At 36.7% G+C, this 23,433-nt stretch overlaps 1 protein-coding gene across 2 annotated transcripts in view; it reads left to right on the top strand.

The window, feature by feature from the left end:
- The first annotated feature begins 1,026 nt into the window (after positions 1-1,026).
- LOC105291267 (myosin-4) overlaps positions 1,027-23,433 on the top strand; it is a 25,693-nt gene continuing 3,286 nt past the window's right edge. The window contains exons 1-35 of one of the 2 annotated variants that reach the window (XM_011358959.1): positions 1,027-1,042; positions 1,255-1,303; positions 3,704-3,950; positions 4,051-4,194; positions 4,547-4,703; positions 5,439-5,466; positions 5,568-5,685; positions 6,111-6,203; positions 6,355-6,418; positions 6,567-6,665; positions 6,781-6,884; positions 8,599-8,737; positions 9,406-9,524; positions 9,625-9,774; positions 10,309-10,479; positions 12,073-12,382; positions 13,232-13,302; positions 13,871-13,958; positions 14,041-14,158; positions 14,464-14,587; positions 14,678-14,814; positions 14,945-15,200; positions 15,902-16,144; positions 16,445-16,621; positions 16,841-16,986; positions 17,262-17,352; positions 17,437-17,826; positions 18,222-18,348; positions 18,813-18,931; positions 19,057-19,253; positions 20,370-20,553; positions 20,626-20,791; positions 20,885-21,009; positions 21,285-21,593; positions 22,169-22,372. In XM_011358959.1, coding sequence (XP_011357261.1) covers positions 3,747-3,950; positions 4,051-4,194; positions 4,547-4,703; positions 5,439-5,466; positions 5,568-5,685; positions 6,111-6,203; positions 6,355-6,418; positions 6,567-6,665; positions 6,781-6,884; positions 8,599-8,737; positions 9,406-9,524; positions 9,625-9,774; positions 10,309-10,479; positions 12,073-12,382; positions 13,232-13,302; positions 13,871-13,958; positions 14,041-14,158; positions 14,464-14,587; positions 14,678-14,814; positions 14,945-15,200; positions 15,902-16,144; positions 16,445-16,621; positions 16,841-16,986; positions 17,262-17,352; positions 17,437-17,826; positions 18,222-18,348; positions 18,813-18,931; positions 19,057-19,253; positions 20,370-20,553; positions 20,626-20,791; positions 20,885-21,009; positions 21,285-21,593; positions 22,169-22,372 — 5,172 coding nt within the window. In that variant the 5' untranslated portion in view covers positions 1,027-1,042; positions 1,255-1,303; positions 3,704-3,746. Of the gene's footprint in view, positions 1,043-1,254; positions 1,304-3,703; positions 3,951-4,050; positions 4,195-4,546; positions 4,704-5,438; positions 5,467-5,567; positions 5,686-6,013; positions 6,019-6,110; positions 6,204-6,354; positions 6,419-6,566; positions 6,666-6,780; positions 6,885-8,598; positions 8,738-9,405; positions 9,525-9,624; positions 9,775-10,308; positions 10,480-12,072; positions 12,383-13,231; positions 13,303-13,870; positions 13,959-14,040; positions 14,159-14,463; positions 14,588-14,677; positions 14,815-14,944; positions 15,201-15,901; positions 16,145-16,444; positions 16,622-16,840; positions 16,987-17,261; positions 17,353-17,436; positions 17,827-18,221; positions 18,349-18,812; positions 18,932-19,056; positions 19,254-20,369; positions 20,554-20,625; positions 20,792-20,884; positions 21,010-21,284; positions 21,594-22,168; positions 22,373-23,433 lie in introns of those variants that run through there. The other variant, XM_011358960.1, reaches the window with a different exon arrangement.

Below are 23,433 nucleotides of genomic sequence, written 5' to 3'. Positions count from 1 at the left end.
TCACACTAGATCTTAGGGACACACTTAAAGTAGGTAGATTTCCTGTCATATTCAGCAACAGCTGTGTATGTGGCAAAACCACCAGAACTCAATTTACAAGTATCATTTGCATATGTGATGGCCCACTCATCTTCGCAATTCACAGAGTATTGTGGATACCATGTCTTTCCTCTCACCTTAAAAAAATAAAAAATAAATATATATATATAGTACCCACCTTGTTAGAGCTACAACTAGTCATGAGGATTTGCCCGTGAACTAGGTGTGCATGTTTGTGTCTTCTTCCATTATGCAGTGGAAACATGCATGGAACATCACACCACATCCTGTTGCCCACTCTTGAAAACATATGAGCTGGAGATATCCATGACAAGTCCTCCAGAAAAGGAACAGAAATGTTTATATCTATTCTAATCTCTTATGACTCCTCCACTGGTCCATCATCACTGCCAAATCTAAGAATTCGCTTTCTCCTTCATGTTTAGATTTCCAGCCTTTAAAAGAATCTACTGCAGTGATTTTCTAAAATCCTGACCTGGGCTAGGAATTTTCTGCCTTAATATCTATCATTCACTGCTTCCAATCATAGCATCAGATCTACAATACATCCCAGCTTCTTAATGGCTCTAAGTGCTAACAAATCAATTAGTCCTAAACTCCTCACGTCGGGCTCATTTTGTCAGACCAATTTTATAAGCAAGAAAGTAAGTGGGAACCTGGCTTTGAACTCTGTGATGAATGATGAAACAGCAAAGCTGGAGAAACAGCCTTAGAAGCCCTGAATCCCCATCCCCTATCAAATGCCTGTAAAAAATCCTAGATCATCCTCCATCAAATTATTTATAGGTGACAAAAAATATTTCTAATTATATCCATTCACAGCCACAGTCAGTGAATATTGTGCAAAGAGATTGCCAAAAGATGATTTTGCCAAGTAGGTTCCCAGCTAGGACAGCTGAGGTGGCTGCTGTGTTTGCAGAATGGTCTCTATAAAAGTGGAGCCGAGATGTATCTGTCCTGTCCTTCCTCAAAATTCTTTAAGGTATGTATACGTGGAAGAACACTTAGCTAGTTTTACACTCCTGATAAATTATTCACTTAAGGGAGATGGCTACTATCTCCCAAATTTTAATTTTTCTTTCCAACATTCCTAAGGATGACATTGTGCACAATAGTAACTGATATTTTGTGATTAAATGGAAAAAAATAAAATAAAAGAATCTGCATTCTCCTGTTTGTTTTTTCTTTCAACAGTAGTTGTCTGCTTTGAGCCTGACACCTTCTCCATCTGGTAGAACGAGAGGTAAGAGTAATCTATTATTACACTCTAAAGAACAAAGGGATCTCTGTATTACTATGTCTTAAAGAAATACCACTTTATTTCTTAGTTTAGTATTGGGAATAGGATACAATGAAGAGCTGCTCTTTAAAAATATCTTCTCATAAAATTTTGACTTTTCATATCATTTAACCACACAAAATTTAACTACTCTTCTCTTTTACATGTTGTTAGAACTTCAGAAAGAATGCAGTGATCATGTTATATTTAATGTGAACTGCTGCAACTTAACCAATAAAGATATATCAGAGAGATGGAATGGTAACATGAATAATGGGTTGATACGGAAGTCAAATTTTCTAGGTGCCAATCCAGGTTTTTCACTGACTCTAGTTGCCTGGGTCAAGGCAGCTGGCATTTCTGTATCTTGAAATAGTGTGTTGCAGTGGAATTAACACTGAACCTGGACTTAAAAGAAGAGGGCTTATGTCCGAGCACCACCACTTGTACCTCTGTGACACCGAATGACCCTTCACCTTTCTGAGCCTTAGTTTTCTCATCAGTAAAATGAGGATGTTGGCTTCTAGGTGACTGCTAAGGTCCCTTCGGTTCTTGCCATCTATGATCTAAGTCAGTGGCTTCCAAGGACTCCTCCCATAGAACGAAAACTTTAATGGACCGCCTCCAAGTCCACATTGGGACCTGAGCTTTTTGTATTATGTTAGGAATATACATAATTATGAAACCCTATTATATATTTAATACTTATTTTAAATAAGTTTATTTTTAATACAGCAGCTATATTCATTTAGAAAATAGACAACATATTTTTTGTGTGGGAATGTTGCTTATTGAACTTCAGGCAATTATCACCGTGCAGGTGGATTCTGGAACTCACTGCAACAAGCCTCAGAATACTTGGGGGCTTGTGACTGATTCAGATATGAGATGGGAAGGGTAACATCATTTCTGTGTTTTGTGGCTACACTGTATTATTAATTCAGAATTGTCTGGTGTAAAAACAAACACTGAAATAAAAAACAATGTAATAGAATAACATTTCTCCTTTGAAGGAAAAAAACCCTAACATTAAACGTTCCGATATCTGTCCCCTGAAAGTGTCTAAATTTTACTGTATCATCAAGAGACTTTTACAAGTATGAACTACATTGATTTCAGAGATACAGTATGTAGCGAATTCTATATCTAACATTATAAGTTGAGAGGAAGTTCAATGCTGATGACAAAAGACCAAGACTCCTTCTGGAAAGCCTATAAAAAGTTGAGGCTATTGTTGTTGGCAATCAAGATACTGCTTTCCACAAACCATCCCCTCTTCTGCTCCACAAAGATCACTTTCTTTAACTCTGGTTACTCATCCTGTCCTTGCCATCAGGGCAAGAGGACTTATTTTCTCACAATTAATTTGTCAGCGAGAAAAATTTACATTTATTTATTTGGCTTGAAATTTTATACTGGCTGCCCATGTCAGGAGAGATATTCGGAGGATTAGTATTTTTAAAATGAGAGAAGGAAGAAGAAACAGAGCACGCAAAAGAGACCTAAAACAATAAGAATCAGATAAAAACTATCGGTATGCTAAAATCCAGCTAGAAACAAAGAGAAATATAGACAAAATATACAATTGCTACAAAAGTTTTATTAAAAATTCAGATGTTTTTCTCCAAGAAACTTTTAATCTTTTGTTTAGATAATATTTCTGATCTTCACACAATTTAAAAATTGATAAAAGATACTTAATTTTGACTTAAGAAAAAATTATTTCTTGGATTTTCAGCTTTCATTGTACTTATTTTCCTCTTTACTTCCCTAATACTTGTCAGTTAACTGGGAGTTTACTTGTGCTAATTAGGTGTTTTCAACCTGGACTATGTCCTTAAAGAATAGATGTTACCTTTTCATACATTTAATTTTAATGAGTTTTACATCCAGTTTATAAGCCAACATTAAAAATTTGAGGCAGGAGGAAAATTTGCCTAAATATTTGAGTTTTTAAATAGGTTTATTTAGATCGTTAAGCCATTGTTAATAGTTATTTTCCATTTATTTATATCACAATGTCAAAAAAGGTGGGGTGTGGAAAAAGGAAAAAAGAAGAAAAGCAGGTAGGAAAAAAAAGATTCTAAACACACTTGGGGCATTACAAATGTTGCTGATTGAAACATCAATTTCTCAACTGATATAGAAGATAAAATGCAGGCTTAAAGTGTCACAAAAATCAAGCCACCAATTAAGGCTTTCAAATCAGTGATCTTTCAGAACCTCTATATAGTACACAGGAGTGATCTCTAAAAGCAGGGGTGAGGACATAAACATAGCCAATGAAGCACATTAACACGAAAGCAGCAAGACAATGTCCACCTGCACTCTGGATCATCATCCAGCTCTGTTTCTTCCCTCTAGGTACACACATCTGGTGCTGTGTTGTCATCAATAACTCACAACCATGAGTTCCGACTCTGAGATGGCCGTTTTTGGGGAGGCTGCTCCTTACCTCCGAAAATCTGAAAAGGAGAGAATTGAAGCCCAGAACAAGCCCTTTGATGCCAAGAATTCTGTCTTTGTGGCGGATCCTAAGGAGTCCTATGTGAAAGCAACAGTGCAGAGCAGGGAAGGGGGGAAAGTGACAGCCAAGACTGAAAGTGGAACTGTGAGTAAAAAAAAAGAGAAAAGAAAAAAACCGGAGGGAGGCATAATTGATCCTCTTCTGTTACTTGATGATACACACTGGTTTCTTCTTTTCTTTACAGACTGTCACAGTTAAGGACGATCAAGTCTTCTCCATGAACCCCCCCAAATATGACAAGATCGAGGACATGGCCATGATGACTCACCTGCATGAGCCCGCTGTGCTGTACAACCTCAAAGAGCGCTATGCAGCCTGGATGATCTACGTGAGTGCCCCGCTTGACATTATTTTTAAATAACTCCGTGTACTGTATTAGCTAAAACAAATTAAAAACTTTATTTTCAGACTTTGCTACTGCAATATTATCTTTGACCAATCATTTGGTTAATGTTGTAAATTCTGATGTATTTGATAATATGGAAAGCCATTTACTAAACACTGAATTAGTTGGAAAACTGAATCATTTTGTACAGCGGTGGGTGTTAGAGGGAGGCAGCAAATGAATGAAACCATAAAGACTGGTGAGAAGTTATACAGTACTTAGGCCCCTCTCTCCACATTTCCAAGGCAGATTAATGAGGTGACTGCTGATTGAGCAACCTTGTCATTTCCCACAGACCTACTCGGGCCTCTTCTGTGTCACGGTCAATCCCTACAAGTGGCTGCCAGTGTACAACCCCGAGGTGGTGGCTGCCTACCGAGGCAAAAAGCGCCAGGAGGCCCCGCCCCACATCTTCTCCATCTCTGACAACGCCTATCAGTTCATGCTGACCGGTGAGTGATTCCATAGTTACAATTTCTTAGCCACTTATAAAATATTTGTATACTGATAACATAGAAGACATAGGGCCAGTACTTTGAGAATAAAATGTTCAGGAAAAAAAAACAAAATAGCACAAATAAAACTTGGGATATATATTTAGAATAAAAATGTACCAGTTCCAAAAATATAATGAATTTTGCTTAGATGTCTATGCTAAAATCCAAATTAATTAATGTGAATTCCAGCTAAAACTTAACTAAATTTAGGCATCAACTGTGCATTTTAATTATAGCTAATATATTATCTCTTCTAAAAAGTAAACTTTGAAATTTCATAGTGACAAGTTACCATAGTTACTATATAAAACTTTGGATAGGACAGTAATATCTTGACAGGATTTTAAACTATGAACTACAGGGCAAATGGGACATGAAACTATTATTCATCCATCTGATAGTTATACTTTATTCTCATGGATAATATGGTGAAATAATGTATTATATATTCTATCACATTAAAGTTAATGGAAGTTTAACACATTAAATACGAAGATCTTTTGCTACTTATTTTTTTAATGTATTTTTAAAAAGCAAAGTTATTTGCTATAGTTATTATTTTTGTGTGAATGGGCAGTTTTAAAAGACAATTTTGAATTTACAAGTACCATGTTAATTTATGTGCTAAATTTGGGGGAGGGTGTTGTTTGTTTGTTTACATTATCTTTCGTTTTGGTTTCTCTTTCACAGATCGTGAGAACCAGTCAATTCTGATTACGTATGTACATTTCATGTCCTTTTTCTACTGAGTTTTGATACTTGTAGTGGTTACTACTACAGCCTTAGATTCTGACTTTTCCTTCTGTCTGGACTTGACAGTGGAGAATCTGGTGCAGGGAAGACTGTGAACACAAAGCGTGTCATCCAGTATTTTGCAACAATTGCAGTTACTGGAGAGAAGAAAAAAGAAGAACCTGCTTCTGGTGGCAAACTGCAGGTGGGTATGATGTTCATCCGAGGATGGCAGATCTAATAGACTTTTAAAAACATAACCATGGTACTTGAGAATCATGGCAACCAATTGCATGAAATGCCAGATTTGGAAAATCGCTCTTGGAAGGACTTTATGAGAGTGAGATGTATTGGCAGGTTCAGTGTGCAGAAGTTCTCACAACCATTTGTTAGGAGGAAAAAAATGGGGCTGAAGGACATAGAAATCAATGCCATGTCACTCTAGTGTCCCCCTGACTCCAATTTGTCCTCCTTCTCACTCACTTTAGAAAATCTTACCCAAAAGATACAGAATACTGCAAAGGGGGAAAAAGGAAAGGTGGGGGTGAGAGGTCAATGGGAAGTTATTTTAGCAGACTGCATCTCATCTTTTCTAGAGTTCCTTTATCTATCTTATTCAATTCTCTTCAGGGGACCCTTGAAGATCAAATCATCAGCGCCAACCCCTTACTGGAAGCCTTTGGCAATGCTAAGACTGTGAGAAATGACAACTCCTCTCGTTTTGTAAGTTTCTTGGTCTTCCTTTTCATGTGAGAATCAGCACTGCCTCTTCTGTACATCTGGCAGCAATACTTTTTCATCTATTTCTTCCATAACTAAAGAAATAGTATCTGACTTTTAATATATATAACAAGTCCTCCTTTGCCTCTTTAAGGGTAAATTCATCAGGATCCATTTTGGTGCCACAGGCAAACTGGCTTCTGCAGATATTGAAACATGTAAGTTAATAAATATCAGTGATTGAGAATCTTTTTATTTGGGGATATGTATTAAAATCTTGTTCTTATCTATGTTGTATGAAATTTTCAAACATTTCATTTTTCACTGTGGACTTTTCTTTTAAATGTGCTTAAATTTACCTTCTAGATCTGCTAGAGAAGTCCCGAGTTACTTTCCAGCTGAAGGCTGAAAGAAGCTACCACATATTTTATCAAATCATGTCCAACAAGAAACCAGAGCTTATTGGTAAGAAATTTAATTTCTACCAAAAAACAATAACAGTCTTTCTAAGAAGTCCCTCTGAAATGTTTTTGATGACCAAAGTAACTCTGAATATATTTATTCTTTTTCATGTGTTCAGAAATGCTTCTGATCACCACCAATCCATATGATTTTGCCTTCGTCAGTCAAGGTGAAATTACAGTGCCGAGCATTGATGATCAGGAAGAGCTGATGGCCACAGATGTAAGTAATAAAAAAAAGAAAAAGGCAAATTTATTTTCCAGTATACAACACTCTCCTCTATTACGAGTGGATAGCATTAGCAAAAAGACTGTAAATAGGCAATACTACCTTTCAGGCTTTCCTACCCTAGAAGATAACCCAATGGTCCCTCTATCGTATGTTAGAAATTTTAAGTGTTTGTAATAAATGTTAGGTCTTTGTCATTCTTTGGCTAATTGGCTCTTTCTATTTTTTTTCTTATCAGTCATTTTTGATCAATTTTTTACTCCAATAGTGATGTTTATTTTGTGCCAGACCCTACACCCAAGAATCTGGGAAAAGCCACTTTTTTTTTTATAACAGATATTCCCACAGTTCCTTTATAATCAGATGTAAACACAAACTTTGTTTTGAATATACCTCTGTGGGCAAATAATATAACTCTCTCCTCCCTACGTAATGTAAGAAGAAATGGATTGTCTACCTCAAAAATACTCTTTTGCAGAGTCCATGAAGCCTTTACATTTATTTTTAGAACAAGAAATTCTCTCCTCCTCTTTTTTTTAAAAAAGAATTATTACTTATTCTGGCTTATTTTTTATACATATTTTATGTTTTCTTTTAAATTTATTAATAATCAATCTTCTTTGATTATTCTTAACTTTAATACCAGTGGGAATATCCCAGAATTCCAAACATAGGATTTAAAGTTGCTTGCAAATATACTTTTCTTTTAAAATATCATTTTCAAGAAGTCTATAAACTACTTATCTGCCCTTATCTTATAAATATCAGCTCTTACTCTCTATAATATTATTATATTCATGTGTTGAAACATATAGAATTGAGAAATACTCCCTAATATCAGAAGTTTAAAAAGATGTAGCAGTCTTGCTCCAGGACCTCTGTAATAATGTCTAAGTTCTGTAAATAGGTAGAGTCAGTGAACTGGAACTGGAAGGTAATAACCTGAGGAAAGAGTCTTAGGAGACAAGTGTGGTAAATAAACATACTTTCTTCTACATTCTCTGATGCCTGCCCCCATTGTACAAGACTTTCCAAAGCCTCCCATGGCAACAAAGAAGGTAATCATAATCTAATAGAGAAAAAAGACTCAAAAATAACTTCCATAAAAGGAGAAAGTACTTTCTATAAATGTCTCTTCCCTACATGAATAATGTCCAGGTAAAGTTCACTGCCAGGCATCTCATGGGCAGCTGTGACCTGATAGACATATGGAGAAAAATTCAAGCCACTGCTGTTATCCTCAGATCCTCTTCCCAACTGCATCCTCCATGCCCACTGGGGTGAGAAGATAGATTTTGATTATGTATTAGGTTAGGACAATGTGGGAGAAGAAAGAGCAAATAGATTTGTGAGGCTAGTGAAAAGAGCAAGGAAAGTAATGAAACTAAGAGAAGTATGTGCAGCAAGTCCAGGCTAATGTGGAGAAATGGAAAAAATGCTGGCCTCGGTATCCAAAACCATGTCTGAGTCCTGGCTGAGTGAGTGTGGACAAGTCATATTATGTCTTTACTGTCCACATAACTCAATGGAAAGACCAATACATACCTGTTGGTGTTGCTATGTGGAAGAAAATGGTGATAGGTATGAGTGTCTCTTGAAAATGACAAAGTGTTAGTCAAATATGACAAGGCATGATCAAAAAAAGTAGGAGTGTCCTGAGTCTGCCATGGTAATAATTGTGAGGTGAGTTAAATTCGACTCTTTCCAGAGTGCTGTGGATATCCTGGGTTTCAGCACTGATGAAAAGGTGGCCATTTACAAGCTGACAGGAGCTGTGATACATTATGGGAACATGAAATTCAAGCAAAAGCAAAGGGAAGAGCAAGCTGAGCCAGATGGCACGGAAGGTACCACACTACCTGTTGATATTTTTCAATTGACAGAATTGACACCATCAGCTCTTCAGAGGCATCGACTATGTTTTTGCTCTCTTTGACTTATCTGATGATGGGAGACTGTATCGGGGAAAAGGAATTACACACTTCCTGGTGTTTTACCTAACTGAGCAGATGCATGGAGAAGTGATTTCTGCCCATTCCGTTCTTCATTGTGTTATTGCAAGCTAGTATTTGCTATTTAATTAAGACATTTTTTTATTCTAGTGAATAATTCATGTGCCCACGTGCACTGGCGGTGGGGTGGGGCAAGGAAACAGATCTGAATTTTCCTGTCACTACTCATCTAGGTCAGAGTTCCTCAAATTATTTTTCTCTGTGGTCCACTTTAGCTATGTTTTAAATATCACACAGAGCATCAATTCCCCAAGTTCCAAATTATCATCTCAAAAAAATGACTAAAATTAGCATGAAAGGTGGCAATGGTTTTGAAGCGGTATCATCAAATAAATAGATTTTTGCCACATTTATACATTACTCTTTGAGCGAAACTTTTTTCTTGTGCCATTGTCATTCATACCTTATATTGTGTAAGCTGTGATTGGTTTCAGTGTTCTCACCTCATTTCTGCAGTTGCTGACAAGGCAGCCATAACATCATCTATCCTTTCTTCCTTTTAGTTGCTGACAAGGTAGCCTATCTCCAGAGTCTGAACTCTGCTGACCTGCTCAAAGCCCTCTGCTACCCCAGGGTCAAGGTCGGCAATGAGTATGTCACCAAAGGCCAGACTGTGCAGCAGGTAAACGACTTAAACCCTCTGAGATTCATTTAAACCACAAGAGACTCAGGGGTCCATTATTGTTTTCAATCCAAAAACTAAACTACCATTGTTCTTGAAGGTGTACAACTCAGTGGGTGCCCTGGCCAAAGCCATCTATGAGAAGATGTTCCTGTGGATGGTCACCCGCATCAACCAGCAGCTGGACACCAAGCAGCCCAGGCAGTACTTCATCGGGGTCTTGGACATTGCTGGTTTTGAGATCTTTGATGTTAGTAGTGAATTGATGAGAAATTAGCAAATGCAAATCCTCAGTCATTTAGAATATTCAAAATCATCTTTACAAAAGTAAAAAATGGAATTTGTGCTACGGAAGGGTCTTTGAAGAGATATGAAAACCAGTAAATAGATATAAATAGAAAAAGAGAGAGGGTTTTAGTCTTTCAAATCTAGAAGCCTCAAAAATGGTCCATGAAATGTTAAAATAGGCAACATCTATCCGGGATCCAAGCAGATGAGTATAGAAACACTTTCTTAAATTATTCTAAGGGAAAAATTAAAAGATATCCTCATTTAACAGCATTTTGTCTCGTGTGTATGACTTCATGAAGTTATTTGACTATCAAAGAACTGAGGAGTCAATTCTTCTTCATTTAGAATTATTTCACATATTAAGAAAACAATCTGAATCTTTGTAATTTAATAACTGAAAATGTCTTAAACTTGGAAGGAAATATTAGCAGCTGCTCTGTAGATTCAAATACTGAAATTATGAGTAATTTCCTATATTTATCATTTTCTATAGTTCAACAGCCTGGAGCAGCTGTGCATCAACTTCACCAATGAGAAACTGCAACAGTTTTTCAACCACCATATGTTCGTGCTGGAGCAGGAGGAGTACAAGAAGGAAGGCATCGAGTGGGAGTTCATTGACTTCGGGATGGATCTGGCCGCCTGCATTGAGCTCATTGAGAAGGTTTGTATGACTTTTCAAACCTTCAAAACATGAAAAACAAATAGTCTACCTTCCTATGTTTAACTACAATCCCAATTTTCAAAGAACAAGCAGTGGTGTTTTATGACATACTTGTATACTCTGATCAGTTGTGAGGTGTGTCACAAGTGATCTGTTATTAATGAAGAAAGTAATTTATAGAAAAATGATTACCACATACACATACACAGTCACGTTTGTCCCTCTAATCACTCCATTTTCTTTCTCTGTTATTCCTCCATGATTTCATGCATATGGGAGAAAGGAATGAAATTACAGCTAGTCCTCTGAGTACTGTAATTAACTGGTGAATTCATGATGATGTGTATTGTGTGTACATCATCCTTCATGTATATCAAGGCAGGATATATAAAGATGTCTTAAAGGTTGAAAGGTTAGCTCTTCAATCATTGTAGTCATTAAGACTATGATGACTGCTGAGTAAATTGATGACTACTAAATAAACACCAAAACTCTCTATAGCCTTACCTGGAAAATGAGACCTGGATTCCCCATTATTAAAAGGGTAGAACAATAGTTATATCAGTTCTGAAGATGTTAAAACTCATAATCATTAAAACACTTTCAAAAGTGTAGTAGGAACTCATCATGTACCTATCGATATCAGTAAGGCACATTGTCATGTGTGAACCCTAACCTTAAGCAGTGGAAAGAGAAAAGTAAATGGAACTACATATAGGAAAACTTCAAATAATGTCAAAATTCATAAAAATATGAGAGAGGAGAATGTAAAAGCAGACTAGTCTGCCCAATTTGGGGAAAAGATATTTTAATTAAATGATATAATATCTCTACTATTCATCAAAACTATATAGTCCTCAAGAAAGGTATTTGTTGTTGTTTTTTTTTTCTATAGTATTTCAGTTTCTGGAGCACCCAAAATAGTTTTTAGGAGACAGTTTGTGACTGAAGCAAAATCATCAATGTTGAATTTTCTTTCGGGCTTTCATATCAAATTTGCCACTGAAAAGAGTCAATCTGCTTACAAAGCAAAACCAAATTATCATCACTTAACTCCACAGTGTTGGAGAACATAGCTTAGAGTACAAAGAGTTTTAGTGCTACTACATGAGATGTATTTGTCGCTTGGGAATGGATCATTTCTAGTCGTTATCCATAATCTCTCTTCTCTTCATACTTTTGTCATATCTAGATTTGAGGTGAAGGAAGTTATACTGTCAATAGGGAAGAAAGTATGTAGATATATACATTTATGGGATAAAGAATTCAGCTTTGGAATGGTAGTTTTGAGATTTAATTTTATACTCTGAACATAAAGTTTTTCAAGTGGCACAGATGGTCTTCTTTTTTTAATTGAGTCTTTTTTTTAATTGAGTCTTTCTAGCAAACATATTTCCTGTATGTCCTTGGTACATAATTGTTTTATATTTCAGTAGTAGAGAAGAGGCAATAAAGTAGTATCATGCCTATTTAATTTCTTATCATTCCAAGTCTTCTTTTGGAACATTATATTTTCAGGTTTCACCAAGTACATAAATTATTGGAGCATATTTTTCTGACTCATCATTGTTGTTCCCCTTTTTCTATTCTTAGCCAATGGGCATCTTCTCCATCCTGGAAGAGGAGTGCATGTTCCCCAAGGCTACAGACACCTCCTTCAAGAACAAGCTCTATGAACAGCATCTTGGAAAGTCAAACAACTTCCAGAAGCCCAAGCCTGCCAAAGGCAAGGCTGAGGCCCACTTCTCGCTGGTGCACTACGCAGGCACCGTGGACTACAACATTGCCGGCTGGCTTGATAAGAACAAGGACCCCCTGAACGAGACCGTGGTCGGGCTATACCAGAAGTCTGGAATGAAGACTCTGGCTCTTCTCTTCTCTGGGGGACCAAATGCTGAAGCAGGTCATTTTTAATATCATGAATATGTTGTAAGAGCCACAAAACAGAAATATACTCTTTATCAGGGACAGATACCATTGTAGCAAAACTTAATGTGAAAATACTGGCCAGTATAGATCTAATGAAATGAAGTATATTTAGTCTTACGATCACAGACTTTCAGAACTAAAACTGACGCTATGAATTCCTTTCACCAATAAGGAAATGGAGATTCAGAGAGGTTCAGTGATATGCTCAGGATCTTATAGCTCATTTCTAACATTTTAATTGTACTGATTCCTTTAAGGATCCAGCTAAGTTGGAGATGAGGATATTCTTTGTCAGGGCACTAGTGCTTGAGAAATTGAAGTTCTGTTCTTTTAAGTCCCCTATGACCATATGTACAAGTAACAGTGCGAAAGCACAGGCAAATAGCACAGGAAATAGAACTTCCCTGCAGGTTAGCAGAAGCTCACTTACCTGGGACCAAGCATGCAACTTTGCGTGTTCTCTAGGGGACATGTGCACTAAGGAGGCATTACTATTCTGTCTTCTGGGCACTTCCTCCAGGGGATAGACTTTGCTGATTTGGTTAGAGGAGTCCCATCCTTTCCCAAAATCTACCCTTTCCATACACAGTTCTTTTGTTGTTGGTGTTATTGTTGTTATTGTTTTCCTGAATGCTTATGTAGTGAGCCAATGTTTATATTTTCCAAACTTGGAGTTGAAGTAGAGATACGGAAAGAAGAGCAGGAATGATACAAATGAATAAGTGCAAATTTGAATTCCAAAGGGAATTTTGGCAGTCCTGGTGTCTATGAATAGTACTTAAAAGGCTGTTGCAAATAATTTTAATTTTTATATTTTTTTCAGAAAGTGGTGGTGGAAAGAAAGGTAGCAAGAAGAAGGGTTCTTCTTTCCAGACAGTGTCAGCTCTTTTCAGGGTACAGTATATTCTTAAATTCCAAGGATTATTATTGTTAAAAAAATTAAATTATCATAACTTGAAAAAGTTTTAAGAAATCTATAGTGAAACTGAAAAGAATAGTGATATACTAAAAAAAAAATCTGAAAAATGTCTCAGGAAAAATGTAACAAGAAAAAGACCCAAAATGTATCTCTTCACATCAAACCTTATGATAAGTGAACTCTATCCTCTTTAAGCCCCAAATCTAAATGGTCCGGTATTAAACAAATTTCACATGAAATCAAACCCTTTCTTAAAAGCAACTGCTGTATTCTTTTACATCTATTTCATATGACCAAAGTCTCAATACAAATTTTCTATGATTGGCCGTGCTTGAGAAAAATAAACTGAAGTTGACTGGTTTTGTATAATCTGTAATTTTGTAGCTATGCTTGTATATGATTTCTTTTGGCTAGCATGATTTGTTTTTCATTGAGACAGCTCATTAAAATGTGAAATGGGAGTACATCGATTACAGATCATTGATAGGAACTCTCAAGTAGATGCAACCAGAAGTTATTTTAAAACTTTTCACTTGGCTTTAGGAGAATTTGAATAAACTGATGACAAACTTGAGGAGCACTCACCCCCACTTTGTACGCTGTCTCATTCCCAATGAAACCAAAACTCCTGGTAAGATATTTTGAATATCCAAATAAGACGCTGGTGTGACTTTTCATTAGACTTTTATACAGAAAACATATCTTTCTTTTAGGGGCCATGGAACATGAACTTGTCCTGCACCAGCTGAGGTGTAATGGTGTGTTGGAAGGCATCCGCATCTGCAGGAAGGGATTCCCAAGCAGAATCCTTTATGCAGACTTCAAACAGAGGTTTGTGTCTCATTATCTATCCCTTTCAATATGCTAGTCTATATCAAAATTGCCATGTAATTTAAACATTTTTAACTTTTCTTTGAACACCGAAATGCAATTATTTGAAAAGTGATCATAAAAGAAAGAAGTCTTGGTTTATACTATCATAAGTTTTTCACCCTATCTTTGCAAGTTTTACATAAAGTGCTGTTTGATTATCAGACTGCAGTTTTTTCTCCAAAAATCAATCTATAATTTTTTCAATGATAGCTACCATTTCAGTGAAGAAAAACCGCATTCTAATATTCTTTTTATTCTGATAGATACAAGGTTTTAAATGCAAGTGCTATTCCAGAGGGTCAGTTCATTGACAGCAAGAAGGCTTCTGAGAAACTTCTAGGGTCTATTGACATTGACCACACCCAGTACAAATTCGGTCATACCAAGGTATCACCAATGCAAACTTCTATCAGAATTTCTGCTCCTTTAGATTTTCTCAAGAATAGAAATAACATACTTAACTTGTTTTTTGACAAGGTTTTCTTTAAAGCTGGCCTATTGGGAACACTAGAGGAGATGCGAGATGATAAACTGGCTCAACTCATCACACGCACTCAAGCCATCTGCAGAGGGTACCTGATGAGGGTGGAGTTCAGGAAGATGATGGAGAGGAGGTACGGAGCCAACTACAAGTCCTCCTTCTCCACATTTTCTTAGTTGAATCCAATATGGTCATTACTTTTGTTGGGAGATTGTCACTTTCCACATTCTTTTTCATTTGCATCTTTTTTTCCTTTCCTACAGAGAGTCCATCTTCTGCATCCAGTACAATATCCGTGCTTTCATGAATGTGAAGCACTGGCCCTGGATGAAGCTATATTTCAAGATCAAGCCCTTACTCAAGAGTGCAGAGACAGAGAAGGAGATGGCCAATATGAAGGAAGAATTTGAGAAAGCCAAAGAAAATCTGGCTAAATCAGAGGCAAAAAGGAAAGAACTTGAAGAGAAAATGGTAACTCTGATGCAAGAGAAAAATGACCTACAACTCCAGGTTCAAGCTGTGAGTATTATACACTGCATAGTTCAGCAACATCTCATCATCCAAACACTGTCTGACTTGATATGAAAATTTTCTTAAGGTTTATAAATAAATGGTTTCCACTTAAACACTTGTTGTAATTGTTTGCCTTTCAAAAATACTAAGACTCAGACCTAAAGAAGCAATAGATACAAAGTCATAAATTATGCTGCATATGTTCACATGTATTTTCATACACAGTTTGGTTGTCACTGAGCAAAGTCATAAAAATATCCATAGACATTTTTTTTTCTTTGTAGAAAATTCTCTTAGTTTAGAATGGTCTTTCCTTAGTGGATATTTTTATGAATAAAATAGAAGTTATGTTGTTTTTAATCAGGATAGAAAAGGCTAAATCAATCCCTCCTTAAATGTAAGAAAGTTGAGTCCTAGAATGAATAAGTGATTTTTCCAAGGTGGCAAAGGTACAGATTTTGTCAAAAGGCTTATTTTCCTGATTTGACCTTCCATGTATGGATATTTAGAGGAAATCTGTTATTATACTTACACTAGACTGAAATTATTAACATTCTCTCTCTTTGATTTTTAAAAGTTGGCAAGTTAGTTGGCATATGTGTTGACCAACTGGTTGAGCCATTGAAGTTTCTTCCTCCTTTTAATAAATTAGTACATGTTTACAGATATAGCTTAGACAAATAGAAATATTTAATTTCCCTCTTTAGGAAGCTGAAGGCTTAGCTGATGCAGAGGAAAGATGTGACCAGTTAATTAAAGCCAAAATCCAGCTGGAGGCCAAAATCAAAGAGGTGACTGAAAGAGCTGAGGATGAGGAAGAAATCAATGCTGAGCTGACGGCCAAGAAGAGGAAACTGGAGGATGAATGTTCAGAACTAAAGAAAGACATTGATGACCTTGAGCTGACACTGGCCAAGGTTGAAAAGGAAAAGCATGCAACAGAGAACAAGGTATAATACATGATCCATTTTAGAGTTTTTACAAGTTACTAAAGTATTTAATTGAAAGTTTATTTTTAAATTCTTGAAGACAAAAGGAAAATACTGCCATAATTATGTCATATCTTTAGTCTTTACCATTTCTATCTACTTATCTTGACCTTTATCTCTGATGTGTTTTAGCTACATTGGCCTGGGTTAGCTTATGGTTTCCTTTTTCCATCAGGCTGATGTCATACTGAGATATTACCATGTTTTTCATCAAGACAACAAAATGTCATTAACATTTCTGTAACTTGTTCAAATCTGAAGGTGAAAAACCTCACAGAAGAGATGGCAGGCCTGGATGAAACCATAGCTAAGCTGACCAAGGAGAAGAAGGCCCTCCAAGAGGCCCACCAGCAGACCCTGGATGACCTGCAGGCAGAAGAGGACAAAGTCAACACCCTGACCAAAGCTAAAATCAAGCTAGAGCAGCAAGTGGATGATGTAAGTGTGAAAAATATTGTGTTTCCCCTTAAGGCAAAATAATTGTAACATGTAACCATAAATAATGCTCATAAACTTTTAACTGCTAGCTTGCAAGTAATAATTAAGGTCCTCAGAGTATTTTGTGTCTTTTAAAAATTTTCTCTGTATCTTTGAAGGCCAGTAACATAAGGTTCAGTGTTTAAGAACTGAAATAAATAAAATCCATTATAAATTTAGCTTGAAGGATCTCTGGAACAAGAAAAGAAACTTCGCATGGACTTAGAAAGAGCCAAGAGAAAACTGGAGGGTGACCTAAAACTGGCCCAAGAATCCACAATGGATGTAGAAAATGACAAACAGCAACTTGATGAGAAACTCAAAAAGTGAGTATGATATAATTCGATTGTAACTTGCTTATTTTCTGTCAATTCAGATGAAATATATGCCTTAAAGAGCTCTAAAATATTACTTCATGCATATGGGGGAAAAAAAACAATGACATTTTTTACTTTTCTATTTAATAAAAATAGTAATTATTGACTTGTAAAACATGTACTACTCACTTCCTCAACACCAGCAGTATAAAGACTTTCAATTATACATAAAAAAGAAGACTGTTAAGAGAATCAACAGTGAGCTAATGATGTTCTTCTAACAGGAAAGAGTTTGAAATGAGCAATCTGCAAAGCAAGATTGAAGATGAACAGGCCCTTGGGATGCAACTGCAGAAGAAGATCAAGGAGTTACAGGTAAGTACATTACCTCCACCTTTTCTGGGCATTACAAGAATCAAAACTGCCATGAATTCACATGAATGTCGATGTCATTCCCAGGCCCGCACTGAGGAGCTGGAGGAGGAAATCGAGGCAGAGCGGGCCTCTCGGGCCAAAGCAGAGAAGCAACGCTCTGACCTCTCTCGGGAACTGGAGGAGATCAGCGAGCGGCTGGAAGAAGCTGGTGGGGCAACTTCAGCCCAGATCGAGATGAACAAGAAGAGGGAGGCTGAGTTCCAGAAAATGCGCAGGGATCTGGAGGAGGCCACCCTGCAGCATGAAGCCACAGCAGCTGCTCTTCGGAAGAAGCACATGGACAGTGTGGCTGAGCTCGGAGAGCAGATAGACAACCTGCAGAGGGTCAAGCAGAAGCTAGAGAAGGAGAAGAGTGAGATGAAGATGGAAATCGATGACCTTGCTAGTAACATGGAGACTGTCTCCAAAGCCAAGGTCTTTATTAATTTGTCCCCTTTTCATTTTTATTTGCAACAATTCAAAATGATCAAGTTTATATATGACTATATCTAATCTAACTATACACACTTTAGATGTTATCTCAAATATTAAAATTGTTCATAATAGGCAGTACTATATTGAATTCTATCACTTCAGACTTCATATCTTATTTGTAGAAATCACTTTAAACTTTGTTACTAATACCATGAAAAAGTACAATTATAGAAAAAAAAAACCTGCCTCTACATCCAAGGCACCATGCAGGGCTTTGAGTTAGATAGAAAAGTAAATACAACTCAGGTTCTTTCCATAATTAGTTGCAGGTCACCAAATCCCAGACTTGCAAATAGCAATGTATCATCGCTGCTGTTTTGTACTTCCCACTGCAGGGAAACTTTGAGAAAATGTGCCGCACCCTAGAAGACCAGCTCAGTGAAGTGAAAACAAAGGAAGAGGAGCAACAACGCTTAATAAATGAATTGTCGGCCCAGAAAGCACGTTTACAAACAGAATCAGGTTAGTAAATAAACATATGACCAGCCTGTGGAGTGCTGGAAGATAAAAGGCAAGCCTCCACCTGCACATACGAACCAAATACAAATCATTTCTTGAACCATGTCTACCCATTTACCATTGAATTTTTATTCTTTCATCTTTTTATTGTGAGATGATAAAAAGAATAGTTTATAAGCTATAACTGGAAAAAATTAAGCTCCTTTGTCTGAGGAAAATTTTATTGCCTCAGCATTACTCAAAAACAAACAAACAAACAAACAAACAAAAAACCACCAAATCCTCAAATACCAAAGTAAGCTCACACATTTTTGAAGGAGCAAGTAATATCCTTCTCAATAGTACCAAAGCTTTTGAGTTATCTTTCCATTATATAAAATTAGAGAGCTCTAATGTTATTTCTTTATTTCAATTATTCTTCATCTAGACAACCTAGAACTAAATCACTCATGTTTTGTCTTTCACAGGTGAATTTTCACGACAGCTTGATGAGAAAGATGCTCTGGTTTCTCAGCTATCCCGAGGCAAACAAGCATTTACACAACAGATTGAAGAATTAAAGAGGCAACTAGAAGAGGAGGCTAAGGTGCGATTCTCCTGTTGACACTTTCAATCACTTGAACTTTGTAGCATGAAGACACTATTGAAGTTCACATAGAGAATATCGATGATCAGAACATAAACTTACATTGCAATTTTTGGTTGGTTCAGGCCAAGAATGCCCTGGCCCACGCCCTCCAGTCCTCCCGCCATGACTGTGACCTGTTGCGGGAGCAGTATGAGGAGGAGCAGGAAGCCAAGGCTGAGCTGCAGAGGGCAATGTCCAAGGCCAACAGCGAGGTCGCCCAGTGGAGGACCAAATATGAGACAGACGCCATCCAGCGCACAGAGGAGCTGGAGGAGGCCAAGTACAGGCTCTTAGTGAGAGAGGCAGGCAGAGAGAAATAAATGTTAAAAAAACACTCAAAGGAAAAACAAAGGAATCTATCCCAGGCATGGAGATAGGTGAAGGATTTCAGCCTATTTTAGTGCAGAGTAGTGGGGGTTCCACTATATTTTTCTTCTTATAGCCCTGTGTATGTCCGTTGGAGAATGGGCTGTGACCACAGCCCTCTCCCCATTCTGGTATATTACAAAAGCATCTTAAATTTATTTCCACTAAAATGAATAATTATCAGTATATCCTTTATAAATTAAGTAAAATTAATTTCCTTTAATATAAGGAACTTATTCACTAATAACACACAGTTTGTGGGATAAAACTCATGGGAGTTACACATGGAAGGACAATAACCATTATATTCCCAGTGAAGGAAGCTTCCCTAAATTTATTTCATACAAAATGAGAGAGTGTGACAAGCATTTGCAGAGGGAGTATTCTAGATAAGAGTGTGGGCTGGGAGAGGGCATAAATTAAATGGACTGGTGAAGAAAGCAGTAAAAATTGGATGATACTTGAGAAGTATAATAATGGAATATTTATTGTCTGGGCTGACCAAACCCAGAAAGTTACTGATTAATCGTATGACCTTGAACTTGCCACTCTGGACCAGTTTCCTCATTTGCAAAGAGGACCATGCGAGAAAATTTAAGAATCCTATTCAATGATAACATTCTTTGGTGATATGACTCCTTTTCATGTGGTCACTTCTTCCTCACCCTCACATCCTCACATTGCTCAGTCATCTAAAGTCCATTCTCTCTCTCTCTCGCTCTCGCTCTCGCTCTAGCTCTCTCTCTCTACCGCATCCCCCTCCACTTCCACTTCTTCTTCCTCTACCACACACAGACAAATGGCTTCATAAATATGTCTGACGACTCCTTAGATAAAAATAAGAATTCATTAGGGAAAATGTAATTCTAGAACAGAAAAATGGATATTGAGAAGACATTTTACAAAACCTTAACTTGCAGACAAAGGAGCAAAAATTCTTGGGAAAAATATGCTTTCTTAGCAGCTTTATAAAGTCGACTGCAATAACTTTGACTCTACTCTTAGTCACTCACACTGACCAACTTTTCAGGAAGAAGCTGGCCCAGCGTCTGCAGGATGCTGAGGAACATGTGGAAGCTGTGAATTCCAAATGTGCTTCTCTAGAAAAGACGAAGCAGCGGCTCCAGAATGAAGTAGAAGACCTCATGATTGATGTGGAAAGATCTAATGCTGCCTGTGCGGCTCTTGATAAGAAGCAAAGGAACTTTGACAAGGTAGCCCACAGTGACCAGCTTTCTAGGGGGAAATTGGCATGATACAGACACTTAGTTCCAATGTACTTCCAGGTCCTATCAGAATGGAAACAGAAGTATGAGGAAACTCAGGCTGAGCTTGAGTCCTCCCAGAAGGAGTCTCGTTCTCTCAGCACTGAGCTGTTCAAGGTGAAGAATGCCTATGAGGAATCTCTAGACCAACTTGAAACACTAAAACGAGAGAATAAGAACCTACAGCGTGAGTCTTTGTAATCATTCTATTTCAAAAATGATATCTTCTCAATGTTTCATTTTTCTCATCTGATTTTGGTATTTTATTATTAAACCATAGAGGAGATTTCTGACCTGACTGAGCAAATTGCAGAGGGAGGAAAACATATCCATGAATTAGAGAAAGTAAAAAAGCAAATAGATCAAGAGAAGAGTGAACTACAGGCTGCCCTGGAGGAAGCAGAGGTACATGTTTTGTTTGCTCACTTATGCATTACAAATAAGGTGAAAAATCAACAGCAACTGAGATGAATCATATTGCAAACCTTTAGGGGATAACCCATATAATTCAGTGAGAAAACTGAATTATACCTTGAGAATGCAGAATTCATAAGCTAAATTAAGATATATGAAAATTTTTCTGTTTTTTTTAATGCCTTCTTGAAGAAATCATCATAATGTACCAAAAAAAGCTATCTGATCTTGACATTTAGATAACCTAAATGCCCCTTTTTCTAAAGGCATCCCTTGAACATGAAGAAGGCAAAATCCTTCGTATCCAACTTGAGTTAAATCAGGTGAAATCTGAGATTGACCGGAGAATTGCTGAAAAAGATGAAGAAATTGACCAACTAAAGAGGAACCATCTCAGAATCGTGGAGTCGATGCAGAGTACCCTAGATGCTGAGATCAGGAGCAGAAATGATGCCTTGAGGATCAAGAAGAAGATGGAGGGAGATCTGAATGAAATGGAAATTCAGCTGAACCATGCCAACCGCCAAGCTGCTGAGGCAATAAGGAATCTTAGAAACACACAAGGAATACTGAAGGTATATTATGATAAACTCACATGGTGTTATAGAGTCTGGGTATTATCATGTAACTCAAATTTTAATATTTTAGAAGGACTATATGTTATATATCATCTAAATATGATTTGAAAATTTTATGTACACAGCTAAATAATAGCTTAATTCTGGAAAGCACAGAACACAGTTTACTTTATCATCAGAAGAGAAGACAAAGTGGGCATGAGGAGACAGTGGAAGTGATGAGAGAGTGTAGTTACATGCCACTGCATAAATCACTTATCTAGACTACATTTGTTTAATATATATAAAATAACACCATCAGACTAGCTGATATCTAAGGATTCTTTTCTGATTCAAAATTTTGTAGCATAAGCCATAGTATTTTTCTATGACTTGTGATCTAAAATAATATACCATCATGTTCTTTTGAGAGTTGTTACCATAGGCTACAAAAGATTTGTCATTAAAAGGACTTGCAGGTTTTTCCTGTGTAATCTTACTCTAAGTTATGGAGATCATGTGTATACATGACTCTAAATTTGTATTTGCTTTAATTGGAGCATGAATAAGAGTCATTTTCTCTTTCTGTGTAGGACACTCAGCTACATTTGGATGATGCCATAAGAAGTCAAGATGACCTTAAAGAACAACTGTCAATGGTTGAGCGCAGAGCTAACCTGTTGCAGGCTGAGATTGAAGAGCTAAGGGCATCCTTGGAACAGACTGAGAGGAGCAGAAGGGTGGCAGAGCAAGAGCTTCTGGATGCTAATGAGCGTGTGCAACTCTTGCACACCCAGGTGAGATTCAGGACTATGGATGAGCAAATATACTCCCTGAGGCTTAAGACAATTTGAGAGGATAAGCTTGTTTATAAAGTAAGAAGTAATCTTGGCTAGGGTCCCTTCCTGGAATTCTGGAAAATGTACATCAGTAAGTACCTACTGGGGTCTAGCTGGTTCACAAATATTTATGGGCTGGCATGATCATGCTGATTTGAAATAATTTCAAGATCTAGAAACTTTTATAAAAGAGCACAGAAAACTCTCTACTAATCATATATACAACATTGATGGCCATCATCTCTTTTGCAACTCCAAATTGCAAATAGATAAGCAAATAAAATAGAGAAAGAATAAGCCACCAAGTAATATTTATGTGTCATGTATGCACATAAAGCTAACTTTATGGAATATAAAAAGAAGCTCATAAGTTCAAACTCATGGAGATAATCATTACTGCTAGTCGGCATTCATGATTCGTAATGAATTTATTTCATAAATAGTGGTCTATCCTCACAATGCTAACATGCAGCCATTTCAGTATGCATTTATTGCCATAGAAAGATGTTCTATGTTCACAATATAATAAGTGAAAAAAGCAACTTAAAAATAATATATAAAGCATAATCCTTTTTTTAAAAAATGCAGAAAAACATCTAGAAAGATAAACAAAAGTGTTATCAATGGTTATCTCTGGATAGTGAGAGTACAATAATTATTATCTCTCTTTTGTTAATTTGTATGTTTTACTATTTTTTACAGTAAGCATATATTATTGTATACTTTTAAAAGTTACAAAAAAATAGTCATCACAGAAATGTTAAAATCACACATTACAAAAAATTTTAAATTCAAATCAAAATAAAACATTTTTCTTACTCATTATTAGCATCCTTGAATTGACTGAATATTTCAAACACTGTCCAAAACATAAGAAATTCTTGCATCATTTTTGTACCAATAATAATGCTATCTATGCACTTAAAAGTAGAGCCAACAAAGATGAATAAACACCTAAAAATTAATAATCAATTTTTCATGATCTGTGTAGTACAGCACTTTAAATCTTTTCTTGGGGT

Source organism: Pteropus vampyrus, unplaced genomic scaffold (genome assembly GCF_000151845.1).
Source record: "Pteropus vampyrus isolate Shadow unplaced genomic scaffold, Pvam_2.0 Scaffold44, whole genome shotgun sequence".
Classification (NCBI taxonomy): Eukaryota; Metazoa; Chordata; class Mammalia; order Chiroptera; family Pteropodidae; genus Pteropus; species Pteropus vampyrus.
The sequence above is the reverse complement of the archived record's forward strand: the minus strand, read 5'-3'. Positions and strand labels throughout refer to the sequence as shown.